This window comes from Mercenaria mercenaria, chromosome 19, assembly GCF_021730395.1.
Source record: "Mercenaria mercenaria strain notata chromosome 19, MADL_Memer_1, whole genome shotgun sequence".
NCBI lineage: Eukaryota > Metazoa > Mollusca > Bivalvia > Venerida > Veneridae > Mercenaria > Mercenaria mercenaria.
In genome coordinates, this window is record NC_069379.1 from 44,861,124 (window position 1) to 44,883,693 (window position 22,570).

Sequence of the window (22,570 nt, forward strand, 5' to 3'; positions counted from 1 at the left end):
TTGGTCCAACTTGTTGTAAATGATGTGGATAATGCACCTGCTGAGCAAAATCCCAGGGATAATGGTATTCAATATCAAGGGTGCATGGTGGACTGCCTGAAATATGACAAAATAATTTATAAGCCGATTTCATAATACTGTGTATATTCAGTAATTAAAAACTGACATATCTTCATGTTGCTTGTAGTTGTAGAGTAAGATCAGAAGTTTATCTTTTAATAAGCAAGTACTCATTAGATGCACTAACATTTCGTGTGGGCAGATTGTCATATTCCTACCCTTGTGAAATTTGACCACGACGTTCACAACACATGTACATGCTCAGAAATCCGGAAAGTGAACATTGAGAGAAGTTAATATAAGTTGTAAGAAATTTATAACGGATGTAAATAATAACTTGAGTAAATTTAATCCAACATGTTTGGCACGACAAATATCCTCCATATATATAATGTAATGACTTTTTTTCTGAATAAGTTCCAGTTTCTCCAAATTTATGGCAACATCATTAGTATGGATGAAATTATGAAAGAAATTTATGATCCCCTTCAACTTAAAACACTGATTGGCAACACAATTTGGTACGCGTGTTTTTAATCTTAGCTACACCACTCAGGTAAACTTGAGCTAGTACATGTACTAGATTGTGACAGTTCAAACTTGCTCATTTCAAAATGTTAATGGTAGAAATTTATGGTCTTAGGGCGGCCATAACTTGATTGATATCAACAAATCTTTGCTAAATCCTTCCTCAGTTTCTAAGTCTCATTACTTCTGGGTTCAATCATTTCGACAAAATGCGTGTGTTCTCATAATATTAGAAAGAAATTCATACTTACACAACTCAAAAATGTTACGTACAAATCCAACATCAACATTAAACCATCAGTGAATCGTCTAAACTAACATAAATAGACGCATTTCCAGAACATACTTGGTGCAGTACCGAAAATACACCGTTTTTACATGACGTACTAGGTCGCTCAAAATAATCAATATTTTGTGAAAATAACATTGTCACCGGTTGCAAACCACGAAATGAGAGTCGTTGGAGATTTCTGTAAGTCTCACATTATTTATCATTTTTTGACAGTTTACAAGTATTTTTTTCTAAGCTTACATGTCGAATTGCTTTCAAAAAAAAGACGTAAATAAATCTGACATTTTCTCGATCAACGTCGTCAACGTCCATAAGCCCCAAAATAACATTCCACGACACATATATGTGTTGCTTTCAAAAAAATAACATGCATCAAGATACGACATTTTCGTCTTTGTTCATCGACTTTGAAAAAACCACCTTGTTCAGAGAACTGTTACGAACCTTCGTTTAAATGCAGTTGCAACCATGTTCCAAAGTCACGGGACATTGTAAAAAGTAATTCCAGCCAGGTAAATCGCTAAAACATGCAGTGACAACAGAAGGCATGGCGTTTAAAACACATACTTATATAAACAAGAGCTGTCTCCATAGGATGACACATGCCCCCGATGGCACTTTAAATGAATAGTTATGGCCGATGTTAGAGTTTAGGACCTTTGACCTACGGAGCTGGGTCTTGCGCGCGACACGTCGCCTTACTGTGTCACACATTCATGCGTAGTTATTTTAAAATCCATGCATGAATGACAAAGATATGGACCGGACACGCCCATCAATGCACTATCCCTTAATGTCTAAGTGTGACCTTGACCTTTGAGGTACGGACCTGGGACTTGCACGCGACACGTCGTCTTACTGTGGTACACATTCATGCCAAGTTATTTGAAAATCCATCCATCGATGACAAAGATATGGACCGGACACGCCCATCAATGCACTATCCCTTAATGTCTAAGTGTGACCTTGACCTTTGAGCTACGGACCTGTGTCTTGCGCACGACACGTCGTCTTACTGTGGTACACATTCATGCCAAGTTATTTGAAAATCCATCCATCGATGACAAAGATATGGACCGGACACGCCCATCAATGCACTATCCCTTAATGTCTAAGTGTGACCTTGACCTTTGAGCTACGGACCTGGGTCTTGCGCGCGACACATCGTCTTACTGTGGTACACATTCATGCCAAGTTATTTGAAAATCCATCCATAGATGACAAAGATATGGACCGGACACGCCAATCAATGCACTACCCTTTAATATCTAAGTGTGACCTTGACCTTTGAGCTACGGACCTGGGTCTTGCGCGCGACACGTCGTCTTACTGTGGTACACATTCATGCCAAGTTATTTTAAAATCCATCCATCGATGACAAAGATATGGACCGGACACGAAAAATGCGGACAGACCGACAGACCGACAGACAGACGGTTCAAAAACTATACGCCTCCCTTCGGGGGCATAAAAATAAACCCTAAGACCAAAACGCATATACATCAATACCTTTGCGGAAGACGGACAATCAGAGAAACACCCTTAAAGACCTGGCGAAATAGGTCAGAAGACAGAATTTATATATTTTATTACTGTGTTGACTTATTCTTGACTGATACATACTGTTTATAAGATGCTGTGTGTGGAAATTGTTTATCATAATGCATAATAAACAGAAAATATATAGTCATACAGTGAGTTTTTTTTTGTTTTTTTTTTGTTATAGCTTAGCCGTGTATTTTGATACAGCAATATATGGGGAAGGAACTGGGCCAATTCTGACACGTGAAATGTATTGCTATGCAGGAAAGGATACCGTAAATAGCTGTTCATTAAACGCACCATATCGTTCTGTAAGCTCTCACATGTACGACTTATCCATAGCTTGTACACGTAAGTAAATACATGTACATTATTTTTCTTTGTTATGTAACTTTTACATTTAAATTAAAATACACGAATATAGAAGATAAAACTATGGGAAGAAATAAAGACGTAAGCATAATTCTTTTTGAAACAGAGTTTCTTTGACAGGAGTTGTTTAAAAGTAATGTACAAGTATGTACATGCAGCTTGTTATTTTGGAAACATTGAATTAACGCGAGAATACTGCATGTATATACGAGTAAATATTGCATGTGTACTATTTGTATTTGAAGTCGTTCGCATTCAAGCTCTTGTTTTGTGATGATGCTGTTTTGTCGGTGTGTAGTGTTTAATTCCGTTTTACTATATTTGTTGACAGAACAATGATGTCACAGTAACTTCTATGCACACAAACACAAAACAAACGCCCCAGTTTTATATACTTAAGATAAAATATCGTCTAACTACTTACAATGTATTAAGCAACTGATTAGAATATATAAATGTGATTGCGAGCCTATTAAAGTGATTTTATCTCAAGTACAGATCGTTTATTTGCTTATTTATTGAAAACGTAAAAATGCACTCAGCAAACATACTTTTTTGGCTATGAGAACGTTGTAAGATTATTAATTTGCCTTTCGGTAATATTTTTCCACTACATGTGGCGATGTTCGGATTTTTCAGCTTGTGGTTTACCAGATATTTATAATGGAGATCCAGTAGCATTCAATGGAACCGAGTTAACAGTGACATGTCATACAGGATTCTACCCAAACCAGATCAAAATGAAATGTCAGAATAACAATAGTTGGTACGAGGAGCAAAGATGCACTCCACTTCATGGTATGGAGCATGATGTTCTCTTTTGTAATCTTCGTTTTCATTGTTTTGCTAATTTGTATAAATAGTTTGACCGTTTTGGAAGCGTGCGTATTCTGTTCGCGTATTTGAATATACTAGGCATATAGCAAGTGTATGCATTTCAAATGCCTAGATATTTTTCATTTGTGATTTTTATCGACTAGAACAATTACTGCCTGCAGATTTATACCAGAAATTACACCGCAATATTTTCTGACCAATTCCGTTGCCACTCAAAGTACCTGGCACAAATCAAATTTCGGTTAAGGAAAGAAATCATGTTTACACCCTCCATACACCAGACATTAGATATTACACATGTGTTTGATACTTTTTAAAAAAAACAATCGATTCAAACAACTAATAGTCTATAAATTTCCCTCAATAACGTAATTTGGATTTTAGACAGTCAGAATACCGAAGTTCGGTTACTTTAAACATGTATACTGCAATAATTCAAAGTGCAATCACTATTAGTGATTTAGTGGTCTTGAGTTCTTATCTTATCTTAAACGAAGAAACATTTGTCATCTAGAGAGGTAAATCAAATCCTTTCCAAAGATTGCATCTCCATTGTAAGGAAGTTCTTTTGTACAAAAAGATACAAATTCGGCCTTTTCAATGAAATTTCTCCGTAGAAGAGCAAAACTGTGTTTTGAATGAATCTTATACAATTCTGTGTAATTGCTCGATTTCAGTAAAGGAAGCTGACAAGACATGCTGCACTTGTAAATGAACGCTCGATATGTATAAAAATGCATTATTACTGTAAGCCCGGAAACTACATAACTAAAAATTGTGTCCATAACAATCTGAAACTGCAGATTTGTAATATCAGCAGAATAGTCTTGCTTTTAATTTTTCGATGTTTTAAACTCTTTAGTTGGGTTTTATGCAACAATAGCGATTACGCACTTTTGTTTCGTTTGCACTCACCAACGAATCTCTCGGGATTCTGTAAAATATTAATGTTGTTACAAAAAAAAAATCGAGCGTTAACCCTACATTGCGTGTGCGTGTGTGTGTGTGGTGGGGGGTTGAGGAGGTGGGCTGAGGGGCGTCACATCAGTACCTCTACGGTCAAGGTCGCAGTGATACAATGGCCTTCAAATTGAAAATGATGAATATTTGTTGTCATTAAATGACCTGTGCTATTCTGCATTTTTAATCGTCATTGTGTTAAATGTTAGTGTTTACAATCCTTGTGCATATTTATTACAGCTTTTCCACTCAATATTAGTGACATTCAGTTGAAGAATAGCTATAGACCTTCCGAAGGACGTGTAGAAATTTTGGTTAATGGAACGTGGGGGACAATTTGTGACACTGATTTCGCTTCTGCAGATGCAACAGTTATTTGCAAAATGTTTGGATTAGAGTAAGTATTTATTTTATATTTCATTTTCTAATTTTGTGTATAGTTCTGGAAACAATATATTTTTTTCTAGACGGCTACCTGAAATAATATGATTGAAGATAATTTCCATTATTGTTTCTAACATACATCAATTTAACTGTACATTAGCAAAACATTTCCTGATTAGGTAAACAAGAACACAGTTCCATTCAATTCGCTTAGGAGTTAATTAATTTTGACACGAGTTGACCTCCTCCCAAAGTGTATTATGTAGTTTGCGAGATAATATCTAAATAAAAATATATCGGATAATACTTTGAACATCATATGTATGTCTGCTTAGCACATATGCTGTCTCTGACAGCTGAGAAAATTAATAAGAGAACTTGAAGCACATAGCTAGAGTGACTCTTGTATGTTGTACATCCTGCAAAATAACAAACCTTAAAACATCGACACTTATAATTATGCAGATTCCCAATTTTCAATTGTTTGTAAATATTTGTGCAGGAATAAATATTTCTGTTCGGGTTATGACTGTTTATTAAACATTGTGGAAAGCTTTTACAGAAATCAGACTTCACTGGTCATGAATATTCTATCCTTCAATACATACTAGGGTCAGGACTTGCAAAAATAGTGCTAATTTAAAAATCACATTTTCCGGGATATGTGTGAATAAATCTGTAAGATTGTTCTGGTTAAGTATTTTATCTCTATATATATACTTGAACAGATATAGCAGCTTTTACACAAAGGCCAAGCACTACGGTAGAGGAAGCGGTCCAATATACGTCGACAAATTGAACTGCACGGGAACAGAATCTCATATAAACCTTTGCAGTTATGAGATTTCAAATAACTGTACGCATTATGACGATGTGGCTGTTATATGCACAGGTATAGAGTTAAAGTAATTCATTATGCAAGTTATACTATAGGAACTGCATGAAGTGGGCATAAATGTAATAAGTTTGACATTTATAACCCTTAGTACGCTTAACAAAATATGCATACAGTTAACAAATTTTTTTTAAAATTAATATACTTAAAAATGTGTGACAAAAATCTGAAAGTCTGTGACAGCTTGTCACATAGCAAGGTACAAATCGCTAATGATGGTATTGTTATTACAACATCGGTTTTTATTGCATTTAGATAATATTTGATTTGGTATATTATTGTATATTTGATATATGCGAAACGAATTTGCAATTAACTATATTCCAAATGTCCTTTTATAAGACCACATAGTTTTCACACGGCAAGTGTTTAGTCTAAGGTAGAAAAAACAAAATGTTTGCTATCATTCAGTTGATTTCATTTAGTTAATAAGTCGCTAAATATGCGTTAGTACGAAAGACCCGTGGTGACATTTCAACTTCATTATTTCACGATTTCTGCTTCATGATTTCACGATTTCCACTTCATGAATTCACGAATTCACGATTTCTGCTTCCTGATTTCACGATTTCCACTTCACGAATTCACGAATTTACTATTTCATGAATTCACGATTTCACGAAACAAACTTCACGATTACTTGATTTCACGATTTCATGATTTCACGATTTCTTGATTTCACGATTTCCACTTCATGAATTCACGATTTCCAGTTCACGAATTCACGATTTCATGAATTCACGATTTCACGAAAAAAAAACTTCACGATTTCTTGATTTCACGATTTCACGATTTCTTGATTTCACGATTTCCACTTCATGAATTCACGATTTCCACTTCACGAATTCACGAAAAAACTTCACGATTTATTGATTTCACGATTTCATGATTTCACGATTTCTTGATTTCACGATTTCCACTTCTTGAATTCATGATTTCACCATTTCACCATTAAACTTCACGATTTCATGATTTCTTGATTTCACTTGTTCTTTTTGGCCAATCCATTCCGTTACTCTCCATTCAATGAAATGTAAACGTAATGAATGGTCTGGGTTACAGAGGATGATTTTATACTCCTGCATACGTCTGTGTGGAGGTTGGGGAGGGATATTGGTGCCTGTACCAACACAGTATTGGGTACTTTCAACACTAAAACATGTATGAACAAATTAGATGCCCAAGTAGCTTTACTATTTTAGACAATTCCAAAATATATAAGTATGTTTATTATGCCCACGCCATTTACGGCGACGGAGCATTAAGCCTTGCAGTTATCCGTCCGTTAGTCCGTTATTTAGGAATCCGTCTTTCCGTCCATAGACACATTGGTTTCTGTTCATTTTAAAGAGAATGCTTGCATGGATTGAATTTATATTTTGTATGTATATCCTTTCCACGCCTGTAACGTCTAAGCCGATTTTTACGTTTTAAACGGCCCTCGTGGTAAGACCGTACTCTTGATCAACTCAGTTTGCATACCATTTACACAGCAGGTGGCAATAGCTTACATGTGAATAAGATGCATCGCTTTTCATTTAATAGCACAAAGATGAGGAGCTTACTAAAACAGAAAAAAGGGACTTGAACAATTTCACATTTTAAGCAATAATGCATTCTAAAAGTATTGTTTGCAAGTCTATTTCCTCATCAGTTGAGGCATTTTCGGCCAGTTTTCTTTTTCAGTACCTAAACCTGGTTGTACAATTATATAACACGCCATCTTACTATGTAGCGAATATCACCCGCGGTTTTCTACGTCGTACATTAGTCATGTGACTAATAAAATCGCGACAAGTTGAAATTGTACTATAATTATGAAATCGTGAAATCGAGAAATCGTGAATTCTTGAAGTGGAAATCGTGAATTCGTGAAATCGTGAAATTAAATGGTGAAATCGTGAATTCGTGAAATCAAGAAATCGTGAATTCCTGAAGTTTAATGGTGAAATCGTGAATTCGTAAAATCGTGAATTCATGAAGTGGAATTTGTGAAATCGTGAATTCATGAAGTGGAAATCGTGAAATCGTGAATTCATGAAGTGGAAATTGTGAATTCGTGAAGTGGAAATCGTGAAATCGCGGAATCGTGAAGTTTTATCGTGAAATCGTGAATTCATGAAGTGGAAATCGTGAAATCAGGAAGCAGAAATCGTGAATTCGTGAATTCATGAAGTGGAACTCGTGAAATCATGAAGCAGAAAGCGTGAAATAATGAAGCTGAAATGTCACTACGGGTCTTTCGTACGTTAGACGGGTTTTTGCAGTTAGATTAAATTGCAAAATCTCAATGCCTCGAGCTTTTGAGAGTCTTTTGTGTTTCATACTGATATGTTTCTATTAAAAAGTAACCTTTTTTCATGAATTCTTAATTGTGCGATCAGTTTCTTGCTTCAAGATATAATGCAACGCAATTACTTAAAACCAATTATCTAAATTATACATTTGTTTTCAAAATAAAAAAAAAAAACGATAAAAATAGAAAGCAGTCTGTGTGTTTCTAACATCGGCATTGTTTCTAGCATTATCAGTTACCTCAAATCACTAACTCCATCTTCAACATCCGACTGTTGTAACATTCCTCGGTATTTTAAACTTTCTCCGAGTGAAATTGTCAATGCTTTTTTGTTGTGGTAGTTCGAATCAATTTGAACACACTATCATTGTACAACAAACATTATTAACGTTTCATCATTGTTAAAATCTGATCAAAATCCTCCGTCTACAGTTTTCCAATGCAAATTATTACAGTTATAAATGCAATAGCGTTTTCTTATATCATTCCAAAGTAACCATCATCACAATCATGTTGAACAACTGAGCAAACAATTTGTATAGGTTTATTGTCACAATTTTAACTATATAGAGAGGAAACCACGAGTAACAGTACTCAATATTGCCACTGAAAATTTCAAGAACAAGTATGTTACTAGGTTCTGTTTAACATAATTGTAAACTGAAACTGCTAACCTAACAATCGACTGTCTTCAAAACGTATGTTACGCGCACATATTTTTGTTACTTGACTGACTGCATAATTGCGCGGCATTCTTTCGGCTACCATTTAGACTCAAAAGATCACAGAACAGATATATAAAAAAAGCTCCGCTCGAAATGTAGTACAAAAATGTAGTGTTACTGTATATCATTATTCAACGGACATGAAAAAAAAACATTTTACGCAATATCTAAATTGGCCTTGTATTTAAAGCATATCAGCCAGTTTAACACCGATAATTTAACCTTTCCTTTTCGTATATAATAACTCATGATACAAAAGACAGTAACAGTGATTTGATGCCTTCAGTATTAAAAGAATGTAGAAGAAACATATTTGGTAAGGATATAGGTCTCAAAATAGGTTGAGACTTTCTGGGTGGAAAACTGTTCAAAGACATTTAGCAGTAACGTAACATATACAAAATGTAATATTGTTCCGCAGGATATCAATTAGAAATAACGGATATAAGACTAGCTGGTACTAATGGACCATATCATGGGCGTGTTGAACTTAAAGTCAATGGTACATGGGGAACAGTATGTGATGATTATTTTTACTCGGACGGTGCAAGGGCCGTATGCAAACTGTTCGGATTGACGTAAGTAGTCCATTACTTAATGATGTAATATTATTTGTTGTTATGTCAGAAGCTCATGCTTTTAAACTGGTAACCAGAAGCTAAGTGGTGTATACTTGCTGTAAAATATGTTAAGACTTATGAAAATCAGTATTCAGTGACGGTTGCTACTTGGTTGTAATGCAATTATAGGTTTATTTGATCATAATTTTCCGTTGTTAGCAAGATTGTTTGGTGGCTAAAGGTATGAACGATTTCATACTGCTATTGTATTAGAACTTTAGTGAAGTAACAATTTGTAAACTAACGGTTGAATATATGATGCTATATCAGCATTGTAAAATTCCCTATGAAGTTTCAGGCCAATGGAATATGGGTATATATGTGTTTATAATATTTCCATTCAATTTGAGAAAATGAAACTGAAGGAATTGCAACCATTTAGTACATCTATTAAAGTTATTATTTGTCTTAATATAACATATGATATAAAACGTTTAGTGCATTAGATAATTCCAAATAATGTCTTACCTTCACCGTGTAATGTGCAAGTCTCCTTAATCATGTTCAAATATTTCAGAAAAGAGACCACGGACAATTACATTCTTTTTCACTGTTTAATAGGTAATATGGTTATAAACGAATTGGAGAAGTTTCACTTAAATCTAATGTGAAAAAAAGTTTGTGTTTGCGAAAAGGTTATTTTTTCCATAGACACCCATTATCAAAATTTTGTTTCCATTTTGTGAAATCGGTCTTGCGAAAACACGAACCGCAACTCTATCGTACTTAGTAAGGGGCTCCTTAGAGTCACTTGCTTAAGGTAGGATTAATCCGAAGACATTCGATGAAAGTCGTTAGAACCACCAAATGCGAATGAAGAAAGTAATCCTTGGCTAATAAAAATAAAAAGCCGTAAGCATTTGGGATATCAGTTGGAAAACCTGTCTGCAAATACCACCACTGAAAACTGATATTTTTGACAAGCAGACCCTAAACATAGGTAACATTTGCTATTGATGGTAAACAGTGAAAAGTTCTTTATCAGCAGGTGTGATACTACTTATACAAACGAAATCACACAAGAGAAATTACCTGTTAAAATACTGTAATTATAGATTCTTATAAAAATGTCTGTCTACGCGTAAGCGACATTTAACGTCTGACCCGCCAGCTTAGCTCAATAGAGAGAGCGTAGATCTACGGATCTCGAGTTTGTGAGTTCGAACCCCGGGTGACGCATATGTTCTCCGTGACGATTTGAATAAAAGACATTGTGTCTGAAACCAATAGTTATCCACCTCTGATTGGCAGTTTCTTGCGGAGAACAGGTTTTTACTGGTACAGAATCCAGGAACACTGGTTAGGTTAACCACCCGCCGTTACATAACTGAACTATTGCTGAAAAACGGTGTTAAACTAAAAACAAACAAACAAACAAAAAAAGCATGCCTATCACGCGTGAACTTTATGTGACAATGCTAGAATATTCTCGTGGAAGTAGCTTATCGATTAATCGAATCGTTCAGTTTCGATTCCGACATAGAATAAAGTTTTATAATCTTCCTCCTAGTGATAGTATAAATACCAAAATATAGTTATTATTTTGAAATGATAAGACAATTAGCCAGCATTAATACAATTTTTTCTCGACAGATACCAACGATATATCCGCGGAGCATACTACGGTCAAGGCAGTGGACCAATTTTTGTAGATAGGCTTGATTGTCCCTATACAACTAATACTGACTACCCTCTTTTGAACGACTGTGCATATGCTGTTGATAACTACTATAACTGTGGCCATAATGAAGATGTTTCTGTAATGTGCTATGGTAACTATTACATTCGCATTTACGGGTTTGAACTTCTATGAGACAATATAAATATCTCGACTATTTTATGGTACAAATATATAACTTAAAATAAATGATTTACTAAACTGAATACTTTAGATATGGTCAACATTGACTGTAATTCGGTTTATATATCTCATGTTTGACCATTGTAGGACCAATCTTAAACATTACCGCTGCACGATTAGTCAATGGAACTGGTCAATATGACGGACGTGCGGAAATCAATGTTAACGGCACATGGGGAACGATTTGCGATGAAAACTTCAATATTCAAGCTGCAGATTTATTTTGTGGCTTGATGGAACTGAGGTAAAGTATTTGTTTGAATAATATAATAATAAACGTTACATTGGTTTGTTTTGACACAACAATGTTTGTTGTAAAAAATGTATACTAAATGTAAAGCAACTTTGAACAAACAAAAATCTACACAGACAAATGATTCATGTTTATATGGAAGGGATAATATTCTTCTCAGCTATTATTATATTGCAGCGCTTTACTTAAGAATGTAGGATCGAATCTTTTCTAACGTAAAGAATTTTTTATACTCTGTGAGCTTGAAAACATTAGTTTCAAGATAAACTAGAGAAGAAAAAACATAGGTCACCGAACTCGTTTTAATTTTATAGGGCATTTTCTCCACCACTGTTTACGCACTTCTGAATTTTTGAAAAATTGAAAAAATGGTGGTACTTCATAAAACATATAATATCCCTCTTAATCTTATAGGGATTTCAAGTCTTACAGGTTAATATGAATACACATTGATGTCAGTATTATATAAGCATAAATGTCACTAAGAAATCTCTTTCGTTATTACATGTTGATGTAATTACCCCACCCACTTTATCTTCGATGGAAAAAACGTATTTAGATCTACAAAAACAATCTGACGTTAAAATATTCAAACTATTTTGCAGCTTTAATGACACATAAAAACTGCTTCAAAATGGAAAGAAAAAATGTTGGGGTCACCGTGCATCTAAGAGATTTATTAAGAAACAAACTGTTAAAAACTGATGATTTTTTTATATTCTTTGTTGTTTTTTTTTTGTTTTAATTTGTATTTTCTAGATAATATACAGTGCTATCTTGAAAACTTTTACTTTACTTATAGCTTAACATTATATGTATAAGTCAGGAAAATATCTAAGCCAAACCCGATCTACTGAAATAGATATATGAAATTACCTACCCCTATCCCATTGTAAATCTTACGTCAATTTTAGGCAAATGCCAGCCAAAAATAAGGGTGAAGTTTTTTTTCGCAAATAATAGAATATATTTGGTTAAATGGTACATTATTAGCCATATTTAATTATTTAGCATCAATTTTTGGCAAAACTTTTCTTAGAAACCAATATTTGAAGAGACATTTTTCAAAATGGCCGACATCCTGAAAATAAAAACGCTCGTACATCCTTAAGGCGATATACTGATTATTTCTTTTTGTTTTTCATGTTTTAGGGCAGCTCAGTACTTCACTGGTGCAATATATGGCGAAGGAAGTGGTCCAGTTTTCATTGATCAACTGTTTTGTGATGATAACGATTATTCTCTCAGCAACTGCAAATATTTGTTCCTGAATGAGTGTACTCATGAGAGAGATATATCTGTCGTTTGCAACGGTTTGTGGCTTTATGAAGTTGTGGAAGGAAATATAATATTAAATATTCCCTCGCAGCGGCAGTTTCATATTTAACCTATTCTGAATGGCTTAGCTTCATACACCATAGTATACTATATAGAACTCAATTGTATGTAATTTAGTTTTGCTAATTATTCCTAAGAAGAGTGTGTTATATCACTCTTCGACTTGAGTACATTGATACGGAGAAATGATAAGCTTTAAAGCTGTTACCCGGACACAACCCTTGTAAACATGGTAGTCTTATAATAAGACATAAATGTAACAATAGAATTTTGATTGATACGTTGAGCTGATAAGCAAAAACTAATTGGCAAAGGAGAACAAACGACGAATTATTTAGATAAAGTATTTTCTTTTCAATATAACTTCATTGTGAATGAGTACGTTATGGAAGAGAAATTTTTTAAATTCATATTCATTATTCATATTCTACCGTATTTGAATTATCTGTGGGAATTAGATTATTTCAGGTACTTTAAATATTCTTAATGTATGCTCTTCATAACTGGAGGAATAAAAGTTATTTATTCCCCCTTAATAGACATAAATTTGCAAACTGTACACCATTTGTCTTGTATATCAACTTTCTCTAGACTGTGGACAACCAGATATCTACTTCTGGGGTGTTGATTTCTTCACCTATAATGGAACTACGTTGTTTGCCGACTGTTCATACTATCGGACATATGTTGGGAAGCTTAAACTGACGTGTGATAACCAGACACAAACGTGGAACACAGAGGGAGAATGTCAAGAATATCGTTCGTATTATTGTATTTTGCTTTTTTTTTGTCGTTGAAGTGTCGGGAGAATATGTGTTGACTTGTAACCTTTATATTATTCAAAATTAGATTTACAAGTGAAATATGCTGGAGAAGCAAGAGCATGTATTTATTGTCAACAGACTCGTTTGTTTTCCTTGGTAGTTTAGATTTAGTTTTCATTTTAGTCTCAGTTTTATTATATAGAGGATATTTATTTATTTTGAGTGAATATGGAATATATCTCAGTGAGAAGTGAGAAAATTTCAAATATTTTCATGAGCGCTTAGCGCGAGAGAAAATGTGAAAATTTTCTCACTTTGGGGCGAGATATATTCCATATTCACGATAAACAAACACATTTTCTTTTTATTATATTATAGTATAGTATATTAATTACGTTGGGATGTGCATTTTGAGAAAAAATTTAATCTCAGCGCGGGAAACAGACGCGCGTAACCGGACATGACGTCAGACGTGTTGTGACGTTAGAATGACGCACATGACATAAAGTTCCATTTATTTTATTTTTTTTTTTGCTGCATAACGTTATGAAACTCTCATTAAGTAAAAATTTGAATCGAGAAATTTACTATAAAGAACAAAGTGTGGCTACAATTTTTTTCTTGCTTTAAGCAAATAATTTAAAATTTATACACAATGTACAAGTAGATCAAGCATTTACAGTGAGTGAGTGATATGCAGTGAGAGATACGAATTATATCTCACGATAAAACACAGTATTTCATCAGTTAGCATAAAATAAATCAATATCTCTGACTCTTGAGCTGGTATATTGGATCTATTTTTTTCCAATGGTCAGATATTTATAGATCTATATAAGCGTCTTATTAGCAAAACGTATTTGTCAGATGCGACATGTACATTTTTAAAGATGACCATACGAATAAAATATATACATATAATGTCATAAGATAACAACGTGATTGTCAGCTTGATTCCGCTAGATTTCAAGACACGTTTACATAGTTACCTGAATAGAAAAATGTGGAAACTTTTACTTGAGATACCCCTTTCTAATTCGATTTATACAGGCTTCCCATTAGATGTAACAGACATCAGAATGGCTGATGGTCCCAGTTCAACGAATGGAAGGGTCGAGCTAAAATCATTGGATACATGGGGAACAGTATGCGATGATTATTTTGGAATGCAAGAGGCTAATGCTATTTGTAGCATGCTAGAATATCCGTAAGCATGCAAAGCGTTTCAAAGATTTTTTCACTCAATAATTATTGTATTAACACTAGATCAAACGGTATTTCACAAGTAAAGCAAGTAAATGTCTCTACTGCCGGTTATAATGTTAAAAAATAAATCGAAATTTTCAAACATAGAACTGTTACTAAAATCAACACTAACATTTATATAGTTTATATTTAAAGTCCAGCGGTATCATATTTTGTCGGTGCCCATTATGGACCAGGCACAGGGCCGATATTTGTGGACGATCTGAGCTGTGGGGGAGACGCATTACATATCAATAACTGCACATATATTACATATGACAACTGCGACCATGACGATGATGTTTCTGTTGTTTGCACAGGCTTGTATTAACTTTTATTCTATACATATTTTATCTATCCAATCACGAACGTTCATTTGCAACACGTGACCGTACAATATATTACGGTATTTGGATGCACGTGCGTACAAAAATCCTGTATTTTCTGTATTTGGACGCACGCGCGTACAAAAAATCCTGTATTTTCTGTATTTGGACGGTTCAACAGTCCCATGTTAAACATACGATAAAGCCCGAAACGCGTGAAAATGTTCCGAATGTAAATCGGATGAAGAAGGCGCTCTATGTACAGAGTTTGATTATGCGTCTTGAAATCTGGATTTAATTTGAGTTTTTTTTTGTTTACAACACACAAGAACGATTCAAGGGATAACAATGCTTTCTGATTTAGATATTAAAACGTTCGTTAATAATAAAAAAACTTAAAAATACAGTAAAAAGGATCAGATGTCAGATGTTGGAATATTTGAAACGTCGCTTAAAGAAACCGTTCCGGACGAAACCTAGAAATTGGTATCAGCCCTGACTGTCTGAATAGCTACCTCAGCAGTTTTTATTTAACGGTTAAGAAACAAAATGGAGAAGATTATGAACGGCAACGGACGGGCGGTCAGCATCCAAAACATGTCTGCGCTATAATTCAGTTTTCGTCGGATCTTCACCAAACTTGCTGACAATGATTGTGGGCATTACATCTCGGCCAGTTTCGATAACCAGCCAAATTGTACCAGACACTCTTTGATTATAGTCCTTGAATTACTCGAAAAACGGGGAATTTAGCCTTGTCCGCCCTTTTAAGTCGAACAGTTTTCATCCGATCTTCACCAAACTTGCTGACAATGTTTGTTGGCATAATATCTCCGCCAAGTATTATTACCACCCAAATCGCCAAATGGCTGTTGTAGGGAGGTTGCACCATATACTTTTTTTAATGATGATACGCAGAAAAAAACAACATTCAATGAATTACGTATATTACGTATGAAGTGAAATAAATATAGAATAAAAAGGTTATTTAATGTCTAACATTGTTCTGTATAATATATATTTGCACTCATACCAAGCTGGGAAAAACTAGAAAAGGCAGGAATACAATATTCAGTGAAACATTTTTAATTTAAACTATTATTATAGTAAGATAAAATAGATATAGAATAAAAAGGTTATTTAACATTGTACTGTACAATACGAGATATATTTGGACTCGTACCCAGCTGAGAAAACCATATTGAACTCGCCTAGCGGCTCGTCCAATATGGTTTTCTCAGCTGGGTACTTGTCCAAATATATCTCCGTATTGTACAGAACAATGTTAAATAACCTAATAATATTGTTGATAAAGTATTGTTAATAATGTCATAATTGTGATTTTCCTAATCTTTTTGCCCAAGGACCTCGAAATTTTACAATCAAAAATAAATAAAATGGGTTACCTATTGTTTGATTTGACGAATGGAAGCGTAAGCATTTCATAGAAACCAAGTTTGTTCGTATTGACTGATTTTCTCCATATTTTCCGTTGTTTCTAGTTTTATTGTCGGTCTTAAGTATTAATGTGTCGTAAAGATTGTTATTATTGCATCACTTGGTCTGTGATTTTTCACAATGAGCCCAAATAATAAGTTTATACAACGAAAAAGCACCGTTTTATTTTTGTAATTAACAGATATAATTGTTTTATAATATTGAACAATGCATTTACTTTTCTTCTTACTAAATATTCTTGTGCAAACACTTATATTATCAGTTTAAATCTCAATTATCTCAAAGCTGGTTTCGGATCATCTTAACGTACGGTAAAATGTGTAGCCATGTTTGCAATAAATCTTGTTTATTGTCCTACATATATTTTGTTATTTAACAAAATTAAATGAATATTAACTTACAAGAGCAAATCGAATATCTTGCTTTTATTATTTAAATCTCATTCATATAGATTGTGGTGACCCTAAGCCTGAACATGGATTTATAAACTCAACATTTACAAATTACGGATCTGCAGTTCATGTGACATGTGAAAAGGATTTTAATCTGATTGGCGATTTTGAAATTATCTGTCAGCTTAATGGGACCTGGAGTAATCTTCCCATCTGTAAACTTATAGGTAATTAAGGGTAATTAAGGTTTACAGCTCATGTTAGCATAAAAAACGTTTGTTTTTTTTTATAATTATGTTATGTAAGTTACATTTCGAAAATAATAATTAATAAATCAATTACAAATATTGTTTGTATCATATCGTCATATTGCTGTTTGACACATAACTGTTTTTAAACACATTGTTTCGTAACAGTTGAAGAAAATGTTAAAGTGTTTGGCCAACTGAAACAGGATTTCTTGCAGTAATTTTGGCCATTACTGTCTGTACTCATTATTTTGCATGCCTACCCTATTTACCTCAAACTAGCTGTATAACCTACATATAATTGCTGTCAGATACATTATGCAAATCTGGTAAATGAAAATTAAATCATTACTCTAGCATTTTCATGTTTCTTTACAATCGTAGACTGTGGCACTCCTAGACCATCGAATGGTAACATAAACACTACATCTACTACTAATGCAACAGTGGCAATGGTATGGTGCGATGACGGCTATACATTGATAGGAGACTCTGTTATAACCTGCCAGTCAAATGAAACATGGACAAATTATCCAGTCTGTCAAATCATAGGTAATTAAGCCAGATATTCATTTCGTTAAGGCTGTAAATTTATTCACCCCTTATGTATTATAGCGAGAGAAAGATGGAAGGTAAACGTAGATTTCACGGAAGCAAATAGCACCCAAAACATAGCCATTGAGTCTTGCATCGCAAAGGAGGCCCACGACAAAAAGAAGCTGTAACGGAACAAAAGTTTAAACGGTTGCTTCAAAAATCCTACGAGTACATTTTAACTATATGGAAACTACAGAAAGAAGGAGGGTGTAAGATGTAGATATGTGCCGAATGTTTGGAAAAAGTGGAACAAGGATGAATATTCAAAAGGGAAAGCCACGTTCCTTGAACGCAATAACTTATGCGTACTTAAGATATTAAGTAAAGTTAAAATTAATGAATCGTTGCTTTTACATTTTATTGCATTTATACAAAATAACATCCGTCATTTTCGTGTTTATATCTGTTGTATGGGAATGAAAATCTTAGCTTGTTAGAAATGTCTAACTTTTGTTTGTAGATTGCAGCGATCCTGAACCAGATTTTGCTGATGTAACTTTGCTTGGTAATAAAACAACCTTTGGTGAGACAGCTGTCATTAGTTGTTGGACAGGATATACTCCAACTACTAACACACTTGTGTCATGTCTTGCAAACGGAACATGGGAAGAATGGCCTGACTGTGAAATTGTAGGCAAGAATCTTTAAAATAGAGATATTACACGAGTGTCTTATCTTATCATACTGAAGATTTCAAACGAGTTGAACAAAATGACAAAATACGACGCTCTATTGAGCATTTTATAGATTGTGTTCAAGTCACAAGAAACATAATGCTTCAAACTCATGTATGTAATAGCGGAAGTTAACATTTCATATATACTGCTTTATTTTCACTTATATTTTTGGGTATTACGTCAACTACTACTACTTTGGTAGACAGAAATGGATTCATGGGTTTCATTCGTTTGTTATTGAAAATTCATAAGTGACTCAGAAGGTTATAGATATTACTAAACACTCATTTTAGTTTTTCCTATATGTGAATTCGAGCAAATGTAATGTAAAATAGAAAATTTAGTTGTTCATAATGTCCTACTCAAGAAACATGCGTATAAACGGTAACAATTCATGGTTCCGAAATTTGAATTTCAACTTCCATCTATTTCCTAAACAGTTAACCACTTTTCGTTAGACAAGCCAACTGAAAGTCTCAAGAAAGCCATATCATTATAGTAATTACAGCAAACATATATTCTGTTTCCACAGACTGCGATAATCCTGTTCCTCAGAAGGGTTCTGCGAACAGCTCAGATACGACATATAATACAATATTGGAAATAACATGTGGGGTTGGCTACAACATAACTGGAGACTCCATAATAAGATGTCAAGCTGATGGAACTTGGTCGGATTATCCGAGATGTGATACATCAGGTAAAACACGCAGAATCGATTAATAATTTTCAATGTTTGTGAAGATGTCACCGAGCCGCCTTAGTTTATTTAAACATCAAACACTACTAATATCACCTTTTCCTTCACAAGAAATGCTTCTGTTTTCACTCTGACCCTTCTTTCACGCACAAGCAGGTACCAGTGAAGTTTTCTAAACGACTTGATGACTTAATATCTTCAAATGTATGAGTTATTGACCCAAAGTGAGGTTTTGTACCTATAATGGTGAGGGATAAATGTTTCAAATTAGTTCTTTAACCATTTTTGAAAGACAAACCAAATAGAAATCCTTTATCTATTTCTGTTGACAACACACTTTGTATCATATTAAAACCTGATATTTTCCAGAACGGGTCTGTACCTTAAAAACAATGCCGAAATGCGTGGAATGCGAGACAATAATGATCACATTCAATTTGTATATTATTTTTAGATTGCGGGCAGTTTTCTGTAGCCAATGGGGAAGTTAACACATCTCTTGGAACAACAACTGGATCATCTGCTACTGTAGTGTGCGATGAAGGATATGACATACAGGGTTCTTCTGTAGTTATATGTTCAAGTACTGGATGGAATGAATCCGTTACCTGCCAAGTCCAAGGTAGGATAGATGAATGAGTTTTGCATTCAATTTTATAAATTTTACACACGAAAATATATTTTTAAAGTTTCAAATTATTCGTTCTGTATTCAATTTGTTAACATAATCTTTTAATTGACGTGCCTAGTTCTTAATTTCGACACAATTATATTAGGTTGTTTGTTCTATTGAATTACGGTTATTTATCACATGTATTGTTTCAGTTTGTCCGGATCCTACACCTGAGAACGGAAATGTATCCGACACTGATAGTATAGACGAATTCGTTTTTGGCAACTATGCATCTATAGAATGTGACACTGGGTATAAAATTGATGGAGACAATGTTATTACATGTGATAATGGCGGGGTTTGGAGCAACAGACCAACGTGTAAATTGATTGGTAATTGTAATACTGTATACTACATAGTTTGAATATCAATGTCGATTGATTTGATCTTAACTTTAAAGTAATGCATTTATAATGTTTTGCAAACAAAATATCTTAAATTATTATCATTCATATTTAAAGAATCTGTCCCTAACTGAAGTACAAGATGTGAATAACAGACTCGAGGGTATTTGTTTAGGCAGCAAAGAAGCCCTATCGAGTTCAAACGAAAACTGTTGCCAAAGAGTAGGATATTCCTTTTCCTACATCCAAAATGTTATGCATTGTATATTCTATTCTAGAAATGATAAAAATGACAAAATAGAACGAATTACTGTCTTTAGGACGAAGTAACTAACGTATCTATGCTAAACTCGGGACATAAAGTCCGCACGGAGGTGAGGAAATTACGATTTCAAGAAGTTCCATATAAAGATATGCACAAAGTAACACATGAATATACATGTATGTCGTTAACATAAATGGTGTGATATTTCATGGGCGACTGATTGATTTAAATCATTTCATCTAGTAATTAGTAACGCTATTGATTTATCTAAAGCTTATATAATGTATATTTTTATATAAGATTGTGGGGTTCTTACTGCTCCAATCAACGGTAACATAGATGATTCACAAGGAACAAAATACAGTGCTAAGATAACTTTCACATGTAATGAAGATTTCCTCTTGGTTGGTGATAAAACGTCTATATGTGGAGATAATGGCAAATGGAATAATCAACCTCCCACATGTGCAGCTAAATGTAAGTAAAAAAATGAAGAAAAAAATCGTGTTATAATAGTTAAGTAATATTTGGTAGAAGTTATGATGGTTTGAGAAACAGTACATTAAAACTATCACGCACAGTAATAAGATATACGTTTAAATCTTCTATAATGGCACTAAGTAACAACTTTAGGGGGATTCCTCATGCAGTAATATTTAGGGGATCCATTGATTCCAAAAAAGAACAGAAACTACAACAGCATTTAAATTTTTGTCTTGAAGTGTAAAACGGTTATTTCTAAATGACAATGTTCATGATTTATCTCCCTAAACATAAAATAAAATAGTTGTATGCATATGACAAATGCATAAAATCTTAATAATCTGTAAGTGTATCAAGCTTCATTGTGAGAACGGTCACTATGTATATTACAATGAAATATATGAGGACATACAACCCTTCCTGGCAACGTAATAGCAAACGATAATAGGCAAGGGAAGCACAGAGCACTAAAACACAGTTTCAGGAGCACACATTTGTAAAGTGAAGCCACAACAAATAGAAACTGTAACTGGAAAATATTACAGACGTGTTACTTCAAAAATCTTAAAAGTGCATAAAAATTTATGCCAAATATAGATAGAGGGGGAGGACGTGGTAAGGGGTAGAAAACAATGTTTGATTGCGTCTCTACAAGAAGTAATGAAATACAAAATTTTCACACACCCTTTACACTACCAATGGTGTAAATGGAAAACTAATAATTTTCAAAAGTATTAAATGGACTCTATTATCCAGGATCGGACATTGTAATAGTATGGCACTGTGTACTCTCTCTGCTGCTACACGGCACATACAGACATTTTTTGAGATTGGTTTCACCATTGATTAGATCTTTTGATTAGCATATAAAACAATCATTCAAAACAGTTATAGACTTTTATACATGGTCTGTACGTAGCAAAAGCCCTCATTAGCATTTTCTTACATAACAGATATGTAATTCAGCGAATTGCCGTAGGCGAATCTGTAAAAGCATAATAAATTGACCGTCAGATTCAATGCTAATGCGCTGCCTAAACATTCAAACCACAAACATATGACCTCACAGGGTAGAACTCTTTTTATGTCCCAGATATTGAAAAGTGGTTATGTCCTGGTTATTTTGTCATTGTGTTTGGTTGAAATAACTTCGGAATGGCGTTGCGTGTTTTGGTCAAAATACCACATCAAGCTAAAAAGATGTTTTTTCTTCAGCTGAAGTTGGAGGACCTTGCATCAGTCAAGAATATTGTTTAATGGAGGATTCATTGTGCATTGACTCTGTTTGTGCTTGTATGACTGGAATATATGACATTCGCACAAAGAAGTGTGATAAAAGTAAGTCATTTACCTCCCTTGTTTGCAACTGAATACTTACATGTATCTAAATTAAAGCAAGGCGTCAAAAATCAAATTAGTTAACTCTACAAAAGAA

At 34.0% G+C, this 22,570-nt stretch overlaps 1 protein-coding gene across 1 annotated transcript in view; it reads left to right on the forward strand.

The window, feature by feature from the left end:
- Positions 1–2,657: 2,657 nt before the first annotated feature.
- LOC128551050 (uncharacterized) overlaps positions 2,658–22,570 on the forward strand; it is a 33,798-nt gene continuing 13,885 nt past the window's right edge. Inside the window, exons 1-19 of the mRNA XM_053531341.1 lie at positions 2,658–2,773; positions 3,434–3,592; positions 4,832–4,988; positions 5,704–5,867; positions 9,313–9,469; positions 11,105–11,283; positions 11,460–11,616; positions 12,778–12,938; positions 13,555–13,722; positions 14,778–14,934; positions 15,129–15,292; positions 17,208–17,375; positions 17,781–17,948; positions 18,454–18,627; positions 19,203–19,370; positions 19,825–19,992; positions 20,196–20,375; positions 20,953–21,129; positions 22,351–22,473. Of these exons, the coding sequence (XP_053387316.1) occupies positions 2,671–2,773; positions 3,434–3,592; positions 4,832–4,988; positions 5,704–5,867; positions 9,313–9,469; positions 11,105–11,283; positions 11,460–11,616; positions 12,778–12,938; positions 13,555–13,722; positions 14,778–14,934; positions 15,129–15,292; positions 17,208–17,375; positions 17,781–17,948; positions 18,454–18,627; positions 19,203–19,370; positions 19,825–19,992; positions 20,196–20,375; positions 20,953–21,129; positions 22,351–22,473 (3,052 nt within the window). The 5' untranslated portion in view covers positions 2,658–2,670. The remainder of the gene's footprint in view (positions 2,774–3,433; positions 3,593–4,831; positions 4,989–5,703; positions 5,868–9,312; positions 9,470–11,104; positions 11,284–11,459; positions 11,617–12,777; positions 12,939–13,554; positions 13,723–14,777; positions 14,935–15,128; positions 15,293–17,207; positions 17,376–17,780; positions 17,949–18,453; positions 18,628–19,202; positions 19,371–19,824; positions 19,993–20,195; positions 20,376–20,952; positions 21,130–22,350; positions 22,474–22,570) is intronic.